Consider the following 18,782-nt stretch of genomic DNA (forward strand, 5'->3'; position numbering starts at 1 on the left):
CAAAAATGTATTTGAGCCAGTTTGAATGTAAATGTTTTGAGTGTGATAAAATGTACATGTGTGGTAAAATGAAGTACAGTTGAATTTAATCATAGTACTTTTAGTAATCTTAGTCCTTTTACCTTGACACATCACATGCCAATCAGGAATCAAGTTCTACTAAAAATGGAAATACCAGCAGTGCTTTTCTTCCATGGCAGCTGATACAGAAATGTTTTTGTTTAAAATAAGATTTGCACAATTTTTCCTTTGCACAAATCAGCTAAGTTCTGTAAATGAGAAACTACTTGGATTTTATTTTATCCAGATTCACAATGCATGAAAATGTTACTGCCACATAGCAGTGTAAGAAATCAACTTAATTCTCTGTCAGCCTGCTGTTTATACACAGAGAGCTCCCTGTGCAAACATACTCCAGTAAGTGAAGGCTACTCACAGTGTGAAATCCAGAACCGTCATGAGCTGGCAGCTGAGAAGCCCTCGTGCTTCAGAAAAACAATAACAAGTAAATGTTGTTGAATTTCTCGAGGTGTGGGGTGCTTCTTTTCTTGAGGTAATATGAGTGGATTCAGAGTTGTCTTGCCCCAGCAGAGAGATAATTGCTATAATTCATTAGAGAGGCTAATTTCAATTTTTCATTACTAGAGCAAAACTTTATAAACTGTGTTGAATGGAATGGGAGCTTTTATTTCCTGAGGCTGCATATGTAATTATTTTAATTCAAGCAACCAGTCAAACCAGCCTATGCTGGTCATTACATCTCCTGTCTTCCTGTCACTTTGTAGTCTAATTTCTCCATCAACTCATGCCTAGTTTTACATGCTTTTTCAATTTCTCTGTCTTGAGGCATACAGCAAAGCAAACTTATTGGTGGTGGTTGGTTTTCAGTTTCTACAGTCTTGTTTTCAAAATAGACCAGCCAACATCTAACATTGATCTTACATTATTTATATTTCAGCTGTGCAAAGAGAATACTTTCACACTGGGAATGACTTTTAACTATGTACTATTTTAAGACAAACCTATTTATTTTCCTCATGGCCTTGCCACATTTGCTGATCAAAGCCCCTTACATCTAAACAAGTTTTGTTTCTTACAGATGCTTTGCCTGTCTTTTTTTATTCTACAGTACAACTGCTCTTGAGGCTGAATTTATAACTCAGCTACTGTATGCATGACTTCATCCTGTGATGGAAAAGGCAAAGGGCTAGAACTCCACTGTAGGTTCAAGAGGAAAGCATATGTGTGTCAAAAGAGTTACAAACAAACAAACAAACAAACACCCCCCAAAAAACCCAACAACAAAACAAACAAACAAACAAACAAACAAAAAAACCCCACAAAAAACAAAACAAAAAACCACCAAAAAAACCCAAAAAACCAAACCCAATCCAGCAATAAAATCCCTGAAGGAGCCTATAGGTTAAATCATTAAAATCCAGGGGAATTTTATTATTCTGAATACAACTTCTTTAAGAATTGGCTTACAATATGCAAGCAGACAATCTGAAAAACAGCAGAAATAGAGAAGAACCAGAGAGGTGCAAAGTAATACAGCAATCAGTGGACTGGCCTCAGAGCAATCCTGCAGTTGGTCTCTAAATGGGAATGACGTTCTCCAGGACTCTTGATTGAACTATGCAGACCTACAGTCCAGCTTGCTATGCACCACAGCAAAGAGATACCCCATAATGATTATTTTTTAAAGGTGCGCTTTAAAGAACCAGTCCAAAACCAGAGCACTTCATGTTTCTGAATCTCTGAAATCTGTAAAATATAGCTGCAATTCTACTTCAACCCCAGACAGCAGACTACGCCGGAAACTTGCTTTACTGCATTTATTTGCTTATTTGTTTCTAGTCCTGACCAAACCCAGATAAACAGGAAACAAGAAAGAATTGTCTGCCTTACTCATATCCCCTGCCCGTTTTTCAAAGAAAATGTGGTTTGATAGCTGAGGGTCAGGGTTGTTGGGATCTGCATTAATTTCTGACTCAAGTTCTTGGTGCCAAAGCTGTATGTTTGTACAACTCTTAGATAATACACCCTTTTTCTTGTCAGGAATCCTAAAAAGAATTGTATCTATTTAAAAAAAAAAAAAAAAAAAAAAAAAGTAGTGCATTGTTTTTTAATGTACAAAATGGTTTAACTCAATGAGGTGTGGGAGAAAAGGTAGAATCACTTTTCATTTTATCTGAACTGGATTACCCATCCTCCTTGTATGCTCTTATGCTTCTTGGGTTCAATTATTTTCAGAAGATATAACTTGCCTCACAACATCCCACAGATGGCTTCCAGCCCTTTAAGAAATGTACTATGCAAGCCAAATCTCTGTGATGTTTACACTTCCTTTCAAGGTGGCTTTAGCAATTTTATCTCATTTATTTTCCTGCTTAGGAAAACCTGGCAAACTATCAAAAGGAAAATACGCAGATGAGTGCTCTTCATGGAAACTAGATGGATGCTTAGTACCTTTCCAAGCCAGGCTAACATTGGATTTTCTGATTAGCTCGTTGAAATTCAAATTCATTTGATGCCTGTGCATCCTTTCAGGACTAGTACCTCTTCTGATGAAGAGCAAAGTTATCTCAAGCTGTCTTGTACTATGCACCCCAAAGGCTAAAAGCTGGTGACTGTGCTGGTGAAAAGCACTGCTTGGCTTTTCTTCTACATTGATAAGCCTACACAAGGCTCATGATTTTGACCTTCCTCCCTTGAATTTGCAGTGCAGGGTAACAGCTTTCTGCCCTGCTAGCAGCCAGCATGGTGTGCTCCACACTTAAAATTGTGGGATATGTTTACCAGGCTCCAGTGCTTATGCTGCCATCCCTCATGCTATAGACCCACAGGTGCAGGGCACTAAGCATCATCTTGTGCTGCCCACACTGTCATGGCCTTTCTTATCTGAAGCTTAGAGGAAAATTAAAAATTCTGTTTACAGGGAAAAAGTAAAAACTGCTTGCCCTCTTTGGCTGCTGGGAATAGGAGAGAACATTGTGTTTCCAAGCAAAGGTCTCAAGAGTTTTAGTGTTCCATGAACCTGTATCTGAGCATACAGCTTATTCCCAGAACTGAAATTCCTGGCCATCTTGAACCTCTTGGCCTGCATGTTCACACAAGGAGAAACAGGCTTCTCCCTAGTGTCCCCCTCCTCTCTCCAGTGCACCCTTAGTGGAAAATGCAGCAGCTTTCTCGGTTGTCATAGTCCATGAAACAAGTTTAGATCTCCACATTGGCTCATGAAAATCATATTGCTTTTCTCCTTCACAAATGAATCCCCAGGCATAAACAGATACTGTAAAAGAAAAACAGGTAGGTTCCTTCAGGTTATAAATGATGGCATATGAAAGACAACTGGGACAATTTGATTTTCTTTTGTTGGGCTCACCTCTGGAAGACCAAGTGGAGAAGACAAATAGCTATGACTAAGTAAATATGACATTAGTCATATAAGAGATGGAGCAAACCATATGGAATATCAGAACCTTATTTAAATAAACATACTTTCTGAACCAGAATAATATTTGAATATTATGAATATAAATTTAAAACACTTTTTGCTGTGCCTCATAACCCCATTTTCCTCTGTAATTCCTTTATACCAATATATTATCCCTACAATTTCTATTTGACAGACCCTTGCACCCTTGCCCTATTTACCTCTAGCTGAACATCAATCTGACTTTTCATAACTGCCTAAAGATCCACAGTTTGGAGTCTTTGCTCCATCTGGCAAAGCTTGATTAACTTATCCTGATAAGTTACTATGGCAACTTCTACCACTGCAGCAAGAATGGAGTATTCACAGGTATGCTCTTATCATTGCTGTTTTCCCCCAATCATGCAATTTAATCCATTAAAACTAAATAGTGAATTGTGAAATGAAGTCTGAACCTTGCTGGAAATTAGTCATTGGTCTGGATTATAATGCGAGTATTACTTTCTTTGTTAGAAATCACTTCAGCAAGCCAACAGCTAGAGGAGTAAGGTCTCAAAATCAGGTATCATTACATTTAGAAGTGCAATAAATCCTAAAGAGAACCTTAATGTTAGTCCTGTTATGTGTCACTACTAATAGTAGAAAAGGACAAAATACTCCCAGTTCATTTAGGGAATGGATACCTGGATAAGTGCAAAACAAATTTGGAGGTTCTAAGCATCAGACATTCTAGCGCTTCAAATGGGGAAAAAAATATTTAGGTGTGCGTCTAAACTCAGCTGTGTGATCACCAGTCAGCATCGGAGTCCTTCCTGAAAGCCTGGTAAGTTCACTTGCATTTGTTGGAGAGCTTCCAGAATGTATGTGAGCCCTTTTCTGGATGCAAAGTTCAGCAACTGCCTTGTGCTCTTAGCGTCCACTGAGTACCTCGAGTGTGGCTCATACCCTGCAGTGAGAGTCTGGCTTTGGTCACCCTGGCCTGGGAGGCCAGTGTCAAATTTTGTGTGGTAATACGACAGAAATATTTTGCTCAGATCTTCCTTTTTACAATGATACGCATCTAATCTCTGTTTCCTCTCTGATGAAGCAAATGGCTGAGAGCAGAGAGACTGTTATATCATGGGAATGAGTAGCCTTGAAGTGATTATAGTGCCTTTGCCATGGGGACACATTAAGGAACAAATGACATTGAAGAATATGTCCCTATATATCACTAACTATTTTCTAGATTTCTGAAAGCGTGTTTGCCAGCCATATTATTTCACATTTTAGCACAGAAATAAATCAACATTACAACCTGTGGAAAATAGGATTTCTTAAAAGTACTTCCACAACTAGCTTGAGAATTCCACGGGTTTTGTCCCAGAACATTACCAAGTCAATTTTCAGCTAGTCACATTCCCAAGTGAGCTGCATGTTTTACAAGTAGTACTTTTTCTCCAATCCATCTTTCCCCTATATGTCTGTATCTGGCTGATTTCATGATAAAAGAGATTTTTAAGGGATCTGATTTTGCCACATTGATTTTTATCAAGCAAGGGGTGACTTAACAAAAGTATGATGAATCTAGACCTCTCCCTGCAGGCAGAAAAGAGCTGAGTTATCCATTTTTCATTTAATGATAAAGGTCTTTACCTAGGAGAACTAAAGTTAGACTGGGAATAAGAATAGGGATGGTATTGATAGGGATGTGGATGGGAGCTGTTCTCTTTTCTTTCCCAACAATGTAAGCATTATAATCTGGGAGACATGGGTTGCAGATAAAAACAATCATGGTTTTCCAGTCCCACCACTACATGAAAATGCTTTGTACCTGACAAAGAGGAGGATATTCCCAGTCTCTGGGAGTCTTGCACCCTGGACAGTATTCCATCTCTACTGCTCTGCACTTGGAGATGTAATCTGAATTGCCTGAGCATAAGTGACAAGGGGAAGACTATGTAAACTTTCTCCTCTTTCTCTTGTGAGGCAAACAGGTTACTATTCAGATTTTGTTAACTTGGGAATTACGAATATCACACTTTACATGAACAGATGTTCCAAGTTTGTTTTTCTGGATCACTCCATTCCCATAGTGCAAATACGGTAAGAAAAACATACAGAGGCAATGAGCAATGACTGGGAATCCTGCACCTTCTACTTCAAAAGAAAAGGTCTGAAAGATAGAGCTCATTAAGATGTTGAAGACAGGAACAGAGTTTTAAAATGTGTTAAATGTACAGTGTGACCCCTTGTTGTCAAACCAAATCAAGTAGAAATACCATTAAGGTGTATGATAGTAATATCCTAGTTTATCCAGATCATGAGCTTCAGAAAGAAGACTTTCTGAATGAAATTCATCTCACATGATGTCAGTGTTCCTGTCTGAGCCACAAACTCTTCTTCTGCACACAATGGTGAGAAGCAGGAACTGAATGAGTAAAAGTGCAACTTAATCCAACCAAGATTTTTAAAGTAGCTCAGGTCAACTGTGACCAGAAAGTGCCTATTTCTCTCAGCTGACACCAAAGGATACATTATCTGTCTGGCTCTGGGATTACATACTCCTATCTGGTCAACTGGATTTTGTCTGAAGAGGGAGTAAGAGTTGAAAAGATTTTTATGTACAAATTATTTCTAATATTATAAATGTTCCCCGATTTTTTAAAGCCCATTAGCATTCATTGTGACATCACAGAAAAAGAAGTTTATCACAGGTTCATTTATCATGCAGTGATTTTTTTTCCTCTAAATGACTGATGCTTTTTTTCAGCAGAAGAAATACATTACTCACATTCCTGTTATTTTTCCATATATATCACGCTTTAATATAGGAGCACTGTAGGTATGTTGTATTAAAAACACAATGCACTTTAAGCAATTAGCTTTTTACTTTACTTTCTCTAGCAGTTACTTAGGTAACACAGTTATTATTATGTACTAGATATTTTTATGGCCTTGAATGTTTCAAGAGAAAAACAACTTTCATTCTGGTCTGTTTTCATTTGAGTTCCTATATAGTATTTATGCTGTCCAAATATATAATAGAAAAGGAAAATTCTTAGCACTTTAAAGCAAAGGCAATTATCTTAGGGACTGTTAAGAGCTGGTTGAGTATCAGCAGCATAATTTGCTCCTATACAAATGAACAGTAATGTCAGCTGTCCATCAGGATCTGGCAGTGCATTAGTCTTACCTGAATTTAAATCTATCAGTGTTGATCCATCAGCTGGGTGTCTAAGAACCCACCACAGACAGTGGAGACATGGAGTGAGGCTCAGCTGCCTGCAGACAGATATCCACTGCCTTTGGACACCTTCCTTCTCTTCCAGAACAGATGTCAAACAGAGGGTCATACCTGAGAACCTCACGTGAAGTCTCTCTCTGGAAAGGCTGTGACCTCTTAGTCTGTGGCATCTAGACAGTGATTCAGTTTGCCAGCTGTCCCATTTTGGTCTAATTTAAGCTCTCATGAGTAGCTCCCAGCCCCCTCATTCAATATAGATACAAGTGAGTTTAATGCCATGTTGGAGTCCTCTAGAGCATCCAGAAGATGGAAGAACTTCTGTTAGGCCTTTATCACATCTCTTAGCTCTTTGCAGATGCCCAGATTGTTCAGGTCATGACACTTATCATGACACTTGTGTTTCAGCACATGATTTCTGTCTGTAACTGGTCCCTTTGACTAGCTCTCCACTGCTACCACAGAAGATTAACAAATCCAACTCCACAGAGCATCTATATTAGAGACACTGAATCAGACAGAGTGAATTTCATTTCTTTTGTACCAGAAATAGCATTTACATGACATACATTCAGTACAGAAGTAGCAAGACCCAAGAAAACCAACAAAGACATGTACACAATGGTACTTTATGATTGCTGCCACCGGAGATCACAAAGCCACTGGAACACAGAGAAATTGTGAGCTCTACTCAGTCCCCAGTTGACTACATCAGAGTCCTTAATTCTAATAGTCTTAGTCACTTTTGCTTTGGTAGACCTCTTTGGGGAGAAGTCAGGTATTGACTGCCCAGATGGAGTCAGCTCTAGCCCTCTATAACCTAAATATCTTGTCAGGCCTATAGTTCTTCATAGCTGACAGAGAAACATTAGTACTTCTGGCAGATATCTAGATTAGACTGGGAATCACCCTTTTAAAAATGCCTGTTTTCTTAACCATCTGTGCAAGGAGTCCATACTACTCAATCCTAATCCTGTAGGCAGAATTCTCTGCTACTTTGTACCTCAGTACTTGTCAGTGTGCAGAACGGGATCTGTTGAGGTGTCTTGCTGTTGGGTTTGGTCAGAGATGCACAGTCTTAGGCCTGTCCTCTGTTAATGATGGATACAATCTGATGTGGTGAATCCATGCTTTTCCCTTCCCCAGTATTACTAATCATCTTGGCTTTCCCATGGAACATCTGTAATCAGTAACCCATGATTTGCTGTTTACATGCAGCTCTGCATTGTAGAAGCATCCTGTATTGCTATCCCAACAACCTAGATTGATACATTGATATGACTGAGGAATGGAAAAGATTGAAGGATGATAAGAACAGAAAAAAAAAAATACAGGAAATCTTTCCTAATGTAAAAATATTTGGTTTTGACTAAAGAAGAGTCACAAAAGGGTCACCATTTGTAATGAAGATAAACCTTCTTTATTCCTTGTATTTTACCTCTCTTTAGCCACTGTAATACACATAAATGTCTATAAAGTGCTATTTTCTGTGTATTACAATCAACGAAAAACTTATGAGATGTTTAGTTTGGGAAATCAGTTTCAGTCTAATGTAATCTACTATTTGTTCTAAGTGGAGTCCAGCACTGCACACTCCTGTTACGAGTTCACAATATATCCATGTGTTGCAGTCTAACAAAAACAAACAAACAAAAACCCAAACAAAAAAACCCCAACCAACAACAACAAAAAACCCCCAAAACGAAACAAAACAAAAATCTGCAAAGGGCAGAGAAAATGAATTGCCAGTAAATAATAAAACATTTTTTTCTTTGGAGAGTGAGATTCACTATTTGCAACTAATTTCCCTCTTGGCATCTATATTTGTACACAACTGACTTTGTTGTGGAAAGACATTTTATGTTCTGTAGTCACTTGCACAAAATAGGACCCTCTAATTCTGTAGTGGTAGATGAACAGATAATATATCACAAATCCATTTTTTGTTAAAACTTAGAACTTGTTGGCTGCACTCACCTTAACAATGCAAGAATTTATCACCTTCCAGACAGTGTAACACCTAACAGTGGTCGCTGTTACTGTTGTATTACTTGGAAGCATCTAAATGAGCAGGGTTTATGCACTGCAAGTGGCAACACAAGCCCTGCCACTAATTTTTAAACCAATTTTTTTTTTTTTTTTGCCTATGATGATATCAATACACTAAATGTAGAAGATGTATATATAGTTACTACCTTTCTTTATCATGAACAAGAACATCAAGAATTGACTTTTCCTTCTGCACAGATTCATGCGCAGACATATGAAATGAAATGTGATCTATCTTCCTGCTGAAAGAGCAATGTGAATGTATTTCCTTCTTAGATTAATCTTCCAGAGGCTGGTAATATAAACTTTCTGTATATTGGAAAAAACCTCTAGTTTTTATTGAGCAGAAGCTAAAACATCAAACAGAAGGAAGTAGATTTTAATCCAGACTTACAAGGTGAAATTTCCATTGAATAGAAGTTGTGCAGCCTTCAAATTAACAATCTTTGTTTGAGTCTTGCTATCCTTATAGGTACCTGATGATACCATATCAATGAATATAATTAGCAGTATGATAAGGATTATATATCAATATATCTAATAGACCAAAACCTCCTTTGTTCGCATCTGATTCATAGAGCCTAGTTCCAATGCCAAGAGTTATGGTTACATTTAGACATTTACAAATTGGATCTCTGCATTAATCATCCAGATTCTATTCATTCTCAGGGGGGAGAAGGTGGTAATTCAGATTCTTGTCTTCTCTAAATGATTATTTGAAGCAAGCTCTGGAGGTACTATCTCCATCTATTAGTAAAAGAAAGAAATGATAGCTCAGACTTTGATTGCAACACTAGAAACATGAAAAGCTAAGACAAATCCCACTTCATGTTTATCTGGTTTGATAGGGCACAGATGTGCTAACTTTAGCCTAGATATCTTACTTTTCTTTACTCTAACAGCCAAGTTCAGCAATCACATAATTTTTCAATGTACACCAAGTGAAGACCCATGACTGTGCCGTTTCTTCATCTAACTGTTTGCTGAAAGTCTGGTGATTAGGAGTGGATTCTATCTGCAGGTTTTGTATTCCCCACTACTCTAACAGTGATCCATAGTACTATTCACACCCCTAAGACCTTCCTGGAAATGAGATGATGACTCTTAGTGGGTCTTCACACCCATCAGGTAAAGGAAGTTCAGCTAGTATTAAAAAGTCCATTTTAGAAGATGATCAAGCAGGGACCATGTTCCATGAGACATCACTCTTCAGACAAGGCAGAAACTGCATGGCAGTCAAGATTTGTGTATCTTCTTTGACAACTAATTAATGTAAAGGTCTGTGGTTCCTGTCACTGTTGGGGGATGGCCTTTCCTTGCCCACGCTAGTCAGGGTCTGAGCAGCAGGCAGACCCATTCCACTTGAAGACAGAGGCAACCACTGTAAAAAAGCTCTGTATTAGCAACCACCTCACGCACATTGGGAACGTAATGCATCAGATACAGCAGCATGCACAACCATTCACCTGGGGGATGGAATAATATCACCATTTTTAAAAACAGGACTCTGTCAGGTCTCCCAGGAGGGTTCTGACAGCCACCATCATTCATCCACCTTTGCCACCTGAAACTGGTATTAACCATGTGGGAAAAAATGATCGCACAGACTTAAACTTGGATATTGGTGTGAGATAGAAACTGAGACTAAAAAAAATTTGATACTTAGCAAACTCTTAGTTTTGGAGAACTAATCAAAGCCTAAATCTAACACCAAATGACCACAATGAATGTGGTAAAACACATTTATTCATTTTGCACATTGCATCCAAACAGCTAATAAGAAGCAGGACTTTGTCTAAACATGCAAAACATAAAACTAGAGGAGCTGTACATTTCAGGAATCATCTGCTGATTAACATCACACGGGGTTATCAAATCCAACAGCACAGCATCTAAGGGTTTTGGCGTAGTAGTAGCTTGTGGGAAGCCAGTGGGCTTCTAAAACACTTGTGCAAGCCTGTCATCTTCAGCATTACGAGCGAGACCCAAAACTGTAGAGTTATGAAGTATTTTACAAGCTCATTGTTTGTATCTTATCTTGTGGCCTCAGTATGCATAAGATATTTGGAAAATTAATCCCAGAACTTTAAACCCTGTAAGATTTGTACCTTCTGGATTTTATTCTGGAGACTCTTGAGGAAAAAAAAAATCTTGAGGATAAACATCCTATCCCAGGAAAATTGTGCTATCGTGGCATGGATTTCACAGTTCAGGATTGTGGACCAAATGAAGTCTCAGAAAACTGAAATGAAAACTTCACTTTTAGCAGTGCCCCAGGGTATTCCTTGGCCATTTCAGATCAATGTTTGAATATAGTCCTGTTACTTTTAGTCTTTTATAGCTAAAATGCAAAGCAGATTATATTTTTTAAGTCATATTTTCTATTTCATGTAGTTTTGGAGCACTGGGAAAAAAGCTGCTCCCACCTGATTTGTTAGGTTACCATCACATTTCTTTAGTGTAACAAAAACCATAGCGTAGTGGAATAAAAAAGTTAAAAAGTTGTACTTGACGTACAACAGAATTTATTCCTAAAAAGGGTAGTTCAGGCTATTTTCCTCATGGAAATTGAGACTCTATCTACTTTTACTTTAAGGAAGTCAGAAGGGATGTTAAAAGAACATTTTCCCACAAAGTGTGACACAGTATATTCCCGTCCCCAGGGTAAAGAGCATAAAAATGTTCTTTCTCAGACAGGGTGCATGCTCATCCACTAATCTTTGCAGCCTCTGTACTGTATGTGAATGCAAATCACCCATGAATGCCACGGCAAATTTCTCAGTTGCCTGTCTCCATAGTATGCATGTGCATTTTGGATTATATGTTTAATAGTGCATCGGCTCCCTGGTGAAAAATCAAGAAAACTTCCATGTCCTCCTGAAAGAAAATGTGGAATTATTTTATACACGTCCAGCCAGGTCAGGCTGCAGTATGTTCTCAGGAGAAATTCCAGCTGAATTAAGACAGCACTGCTGTACAGTGATGTGGTGGGTACAGAGGTACTTGGGGCAGCTCAAACACAGGGAGCGGCATGGTTGTATCAGCATGGTGCTCTCTGTAGACTAATTAGTCCTGCTAAGAAGCTGGACTATTAAGTCCATGCTAAATACAAATCTGCCTTTCCCTTGGGCTGTGCTGAATGAGGTCTGTTGAGGAAGGCTTTTCTGTATGGAACCAGGAATCTGTAACAGCTACAAAAACTTATGAAGCTGTAAAGCATAAGGAGATTGGCCAGCAAGACAGGGATAGTTTTAAGAGGGAGTCCAGGAAGGCCTGGGAGCTCATTTCCATTGCTCCAGGCACAGGACTCAGAGCTGAATGCTACTGCAAGTGTCTGCATTGCTCCACATGCCCTTGTGGGGTTTGAGACTTTGGGGATGCTTACACCAGTTTTTAGTTCACTGGAGGAATACATAGCTACTTTCTGGGGATGAGGCATCATCCTTGAGGTGAGAAAAAAAAAACACTGGAAGGCAACAGCAGCTCTGGGTAATTTCTCTTGGAAAAAGGAAATTAGAATGCAAAATTACAGAAAGAGTTGCTAGTATTTTAGCCTACAACACACACATATAAAATAAAGATGGTGAAGATGAAACTTAAACAACTGTTTTGTCTAGCATTGTACAAAGACAAATGGAAATGAAGTGAAGAATAAGAATACCAAAGCTTACACCATGTTGCATTGTCCTCCAGATAGTCCTCTGGGAAGCAAGAGGGAAACAGATTCAGGGAACAGAAAAACAAAACAAAACAAAACAAAACAAAATAAACCACAGGTTATACCAAACAGGCAACCACAGAAAAGATAAGGAGTCTTTATAAGCAGTTGATTTTAAATGAGAAACTTTAGATATTGCTCTACAGAAGCAGATGTGCTCAGTGGTTAAAATTATTTAACTTTTTACAATTTTTAAATTTACTGATCTTCAAGTGTATTTGCTAGATGCCTGGACTAAGATTGTCTGTCATTATTTGGTTCTTTGTAGTAGAAGGATATGGAAAGATTTCTCTAAGCTGTTCAAATGTATACTTTAGGATGAGATGAATTGTGCTTTAGAAATATGTGATCTTAAATCAGTTGCCTAAACCCATGCTTAGACAACTGAACAAAGGCCTTTATTCCTCTCTGTTAACAGTAAAAGTGATAGTCATTTGGACTCAAATCAAGGTAGCTGGTTCTAGGTATCTGCACTATGGATTTCTATACCCAATCAAAAAAGTCCTCATTTTTGCTACTGTTACAGTCAGTATAAGGTGGAATACAGTTATCTAAATGTAGGCAGAGCAAGTGAATTTAGTAGCTCTGAGACATTTCATCTTACTTGCAACCAGATCTCCTGCAACCTTCACCTTTGGACATCTTGAAGAGCACAGGCATCTCAAAGAGCATTAGGTGACTGTATTTATGTACCCCATTTTCACATTAATGCAACCTGCAGAGAACAAGGGGGGCTCAGTTCTGTTCTCCACTTGGATGTCTCATAGTGAATGTCCTCTAGGATTTTCTATCCAAACTTCAGCTGCCAGTCCAGGGGAGCATAAGCATCTCAAAGTACTGTTCTATCTTCCAGCTCAGTTAAATGACTTGAATACTCTGAGGCATTTCAGGGTTGTCTATCTACATGTGGATATTCCAACTGAGTCATTTATTTCCCAGTCTTTGAGAGATGTCTGTGACAGATGGGGTTAATCGCTCTCCAAAGATGTGTGTCTCTCTCCATTGACTTGAGAAAGAGCCTGACTTTTGGGCCCAGTGCTGTGAAGATGTCACTGATTTGTCTGAGCAAAAGTATTTTAAATTACTTGAGCTTCTGAAGTGTATTCAAGACAGCTTCCCTCTTCTGCTCTAGAAGTTACTGGTCTCTTTTAGTCCTCTGCTGGTCCTATATTTCAGATACCCTAGGATGGCTCAGATGATGCTTTTCATCCATGCTTAGACAAGTCTCTCAGGCTCTACATAACTTCCTAAATACATCAGATACTTTAAAACCACATATAACACAGCTTTTGGGGAAAATTTATATTTTTCCACATTTCTTATAATTAATTTTGATCTATTTCTTATTTGTTAAGCTTTATTTGTTACAGCTATGACAATAGCACAGAGAAATCACTTTCCCTCCTTTTGAAATGGACTAGCTGGATTAATCACATAAGCTCAGGCAAGGATGAAGGAGCACTTTCTCACATGGGTTCAGTACCTGGTGATTTCAGCATAGATTTCTTATGAGGGCTGCTTTGTGCAACATACTGATAAAATATGCCCAACTGAATTAAGCTTATAAGTGGGGATATGAGCAGAACTAAAACAGAATTGGGTTCAGATGTGCTGAATTTTTGTATAGCACTGAGATGCAGAAGAAATATTTTCTAAACTTGGTTTCTTCTGCTGTCAAAGACAGATAAAAGCAGAATGGTTTGTCACTTCTTTTGAGGTTTTTGTAACTGTGTTTTTGGACTTTGTGGTGACAGTTTAAAGGCAAATGGTCTGACAGTGTTTCATGAACACAAACTCCAGAATAGACTTTTAAAAGCATTAACATAACACCGAACAGTCATCTGAATCACAAGAAAAGACTTGTTTCTTATATCTATAATAATCAAAATGGTCTTTAAGTGTTTGAAAAATACAAAAAAAAAATTTCTAATATTGCATTGTATTTATATGAAGTAAGCCACAGAAAATGATCAGTAGACAAGAAAACTGCTGTGCATGGGGTCCTTCTTACATCCTGTTAGCAATGCAAGGGTTAGGAGTATCCAAATGAAGCTGGTCCTCCAGGCTCTGGCTATAGTTAATGAAGAGAGATACATCACTCAGGGAATGATTCAGTGAATGGAAAGCTGAGGTTCTAACATAGGTTAAACACTGTTTCTGTGAGGCAGGAGTGTAGCATTTATATCCTTCTGGATAAAATTACCCAAGATGGTGTGAGATGCAGGCAGTGACCTTTCCCAAGAGCTGCTAAGGGATTACAGCTCTGAAGTAAGGCCGTCTGCTCTAATCCACATAAACTACCTTTCCTAGCTCCACTGAGATCAGCAGCCATCTCTGAATTGAGAGATGGTTGGTCCCAGCCCAGAAGGAGACAAAACATTCATCACTGCCATTTGAAGATGGATTTGATACCAACACTCATCATTAACAGACCATAAATAGTAATTATTTTAAATACCATCAGCAAGAACAGGAAATAAGAATTTGATTTGAACATTTTTTAAATTAACAGCAGCAATACTAAACTCCTTGTTTTTTTCCTGAAATAATGCATGAACAAAACCAGTTAAATCATGTGGAGATAAGTTCCCCTTTTCAAGTCTAGAAATTATAAAGAATTATCTACATTGGCAAATTTCATTAGTTTCAGCCTTTAAAGGCTGGAGCATAGGACACATCTCTGCTTTATTCAGTGTGCTGCTTAGTATTTTGCAAGTTAGAATTTTTAAAAGGATATTAATGTGTTCATAAGAAGTATTCTTCTTATGTCAATATGTAATGTATCATAAAACTTCCTTTTTTATTACAAAAATGCTTGAACTGTTCTTACATCATCAGACTAATGCAAGCTGAGCTGTGCTTCCACCCCCTTCCTTTTTATGCTCTTCCTCCCATTTCAGCTGTTTGCAACCTTTAGATTCGACAAGGCATGATTGAAACGTAAAGGCTTTGGTGACCTTTCACTTCACCTTGGCCAATTCTACATTAAGATCCAGGCCTCTGCTCAGAGCAATGCAGAAGGAGTGGTTCTCTGAATCTTAACTGAAAGGGTAAAATTAAGTTCCCATCAAATATATATTGAGTATTGCTAGTCAGATTTTTAGCCTGAGATGTTGCACTGCACTATGATCCTGCTTTGGTAGGATCTACAATGGAGGTAAGCATCTTCTCTGCTTCTCCTTTTAGGATAATCAGGCTACACTACTTCCAGAAGTACAAAGAACTAACAAATATTGCTTTTTGCTGCAGGGTAATCCCATGTCTTGACTAGAAATGCCATGTTATTTTCCTATTGAGTTGCCATGAAAATTGACAGAATAGAGTACATAGAGTACAGTATAGACAGAAGTGATTGGAAAGACTTGTCACTGTGAAAAACTGCTGTGACCATCACATGAATTTGATGAATGATGGCATCAAGAAGATACCTGGGTCCTCATCTGCATTGGTATATTTGGGTACTCTCTTTGGCAAGACAGACCAGTGCTCTGCAAGTGTGCAGCAGTAAGCTGAGGGCATGTGATACAGCCTTTTTAAAATCAGAATCTCTTCAGTTTTGCTCATCGATTTTACCTACAGATGATTGCTGGGATGGTACTAACAGCTGTAGCAATTAGCCCTCTATAAATCTATAGATGTATAAATAGCAGGAATATTGAAGTCTGGAATGTGAATCCAATGATTGGTAGTAAAGAAAATAATCTTATGTTAAAGTTTTTTTTTTTTCCAAAATGATTGAATAAGTAAAGCAAGATTAATGATTGCTAAAGTTTTAGCTGATTAAGGTCAATTGTTGAGATGGATGGAAATAAAGCAGTGGCAATTTTATAATTAAGTAAAGAAGTGAAACAAATTGAGGTGCCTTTGCAAGGGTGTAAGTTAAAGAACCAGGTGATAAAAATGGCCTTAATATATAACTTTTTATAAAGTTATAAAAAATATAAAATATCACTTTTGATACATAATTTATACTGCCAAGTACCCACAAGGCTGCAAAGGCTTATGTGGTTTTTAGCCTCTAGGAAAGAGTTTATTCCCTTCTAACAAGTCTAATACATAAAAACTGAGCCATACTTCTCTCCTACAAGGAAATTCTATACCGTTTCCAATGGAGGAAAAAAGCTTTACTGAATGCTGGAACTGCTGGCAAAGCAACTATAAAGAGTGACTATAAAATTATTAAATCAGGAGATGATCACCTTCTAGTATATAGCCAAACCTTTTGTACTAATCTGAAAATGGAATATATTTTGCCTTACCAGCCTATCCAAACTTGTGCCAGCAGCAGTTGTAGGTCGCTCCTCTGGGTTATATGGTCTGAACCGGGTATTGAAGTTTTCAGGGACAGAACGGGAAGATCTCAGGGCAGGTGCTGGTTTAGGTTGGCCACATCCTTGGAAAACCTGAAAAAGGCATTCTTGGTTATATGTTGGTTATATGGAAATCATAAAGAAAGGAAAGCTGGTATTTTGTAGCCTCTTTATTCTCTTTTGTATACTTGAAACAAGATTTGATTGACATTTTTATACCAGTGAATTGAGCGCTTGGCCTGCATTAAAATTCAGATTAATAATTCAGAATTATTAATCACTTGGTGAAGGTATAGAAACATATAGGGACCTTAAAACGCCCTCAATTTAAGAAGGTGATTATTATGAGATATTAATATCTGAAAGCATCTTAACTGCTGTCTTTCCAGGAAGAAAAATGCACAAAATGATGTCTTTTGTGGCAGGACATAGTTGATAACTGTTTTCAGTTTTGTTAAAATGTGGTATTTACCCAGAATCACAGGTCATCCATAATCCCCACCTACAGCTCCTTCTACCTTACAATCTTATTTTTGTCTTAGAGAAAAGGTCAATGATGAAATAGTCTTGTAACTGGATAACTTTGTTATTCTCTACCAATCTCTCCCCAGAAGAGAGGTGAGGCAGACAGAATGGGCAACAGTGATAATTATTTTCTGCTAGTGTGTTTGTTTTCTGGGTATAGAAAATAATGTTTGAGGTTATGAAATTTTTCATATACTTCCAATTGGAAAAAAGTTTCAGTATTGTGTATCTGGTAGGTACTAAAGGACACAGAGGACACTCTTGACTACTGGATATTTCCCAGAGGCATTTTCGCACAGGCTGCACATCTGAAAAGAGGTAGAATATCCACGGAGTTAAAATTTTCAACTGCTCTCATGAAGCACTAGAATTCACTAGAATCCTAGTGTTTGCCCTAATTTCAAATTTTTCAGTTTTAGAATCATCCTTCTGGTTTTGTGACCATTTCAACATTTTGCCTCTATTCAAAAGAAAAAAATTAAATGTGAGAATTTCTTGTAAGCTATATTATACAAAGCCCTAATGTCATACATGGATTGTTTAAATGATGCTGTGTTTTGATTGTAAGACCAAATTACTCCTTTTTGTGTGGCTATGTTGGTTCCTGTGGCCAGGTTTTGGTAGCAGGGGGCTACAGGGGTGGCTTCTGTGAGAAGCTGCCAGCAGCTTCCCCCATGTCTGGCAGAGCCAATGCCAGCTGACTCCAGGACAGATACTCTGCTGGCCAAGGCTGGAGCAATCAGAAATTATAGTTATGCCTTTGTGATAACATATTTATGAAAGAAAAAAAAGTCATTGTGTAGATGTAATTGTGGCCAGAGAAGAGTGGGGTGAGAACATGTGACAGGAAGAGCCCTGCAGACACCAAGGTCCATGCAAAAGGAAGAGCAGGAGCTGCTGCAGGCACCAGAGCTGAGATTGCCCTGCAGCCCCTGGTGCAGCCCATGGTGAGGCAGCTGTGCCCCTGCAGCCCACGGAGGTCCATGGGGACACAGAGATCCACCCTCAGCCCATGGGGGACACCCACAGCAGAGCAGGTGGGTGCCTGAGAGGAGGCTGTGACCCCGTGGGAGGCCTGTGCTGGAGCAGGGTCCTGGCAGGGACCTGCAGACCTGTGGAGAGAGGAGCCCAATCTGGAGCAGGTTCCTGGTAGGACTTGTGACCCTGTGGGGGACCCACACTGGAGCAGGCTGTGCCTGAAGGACTGCACCCCATGGAAGAGTGACCCAAGTCTATGGTGCAACTTCTATTTCTCTCAGGGTACATTAAATTGGCTCTCAGTTAGGTTTCCTGATGGTAATTTAGAGGCCCCAAATGATTCAAAATTTGCTGAAAGAAGCTGACTCATGCTAAATATTTATCCAGTCATCAGGTCTGCTTTGGCTCGAAGTCCAGCAAGTCAGCTGTTGTATGGCCATTGGGATTTTTAATTTATAAGTTGAATACTGTTTGGTCTGGTTTGAGAATATCTGTTTTAAGAGTTTCAAGCCTCCCTAGTACTGAGGACTATTGGAAAAT

The 18,782-nt window shown here is 38.6% G+C and overlaps 1 protein-coding gene across 1 annotated transcript in view; it reads right to left on the reverse strand.

The window, feature by feature from the left end:
* The window catches only part of GPC6 (glypican 6), a 728,411-nt gene that overhangs the window by 41,531 nt on the left and 668,098 nt on the right, over positions 1-18,782 (reverse strand). The window contains exons 6-7 of the mRNA XM_083855634.1: positions 16,689-16,832; positions 12,383-12,412 (exon numbers count right to left, since the gene is read on the reverse strand). Of these exons, the coding sequence (XP_083711760.1) occupies positions 12,383-12,412; positions 16,689-16,832 (174 nt within the window). The remainder of the gene's footprint in view (positions 1-12,382; positions 12,413-16,688; positions 16,833-18,782) is intronic.

Source organism: Zosterops lateralis (genome assembly GCF_965231275.1).
Source record: "Zosterops lateralis genome assembly, chromosome: 2".
NCBI classification, from domain to species: Eukaryota; Metazoa; Chordata; class Aves; order Passeriformes; family Zosteropidae; genus Zosterops; species Zosterops lateralis.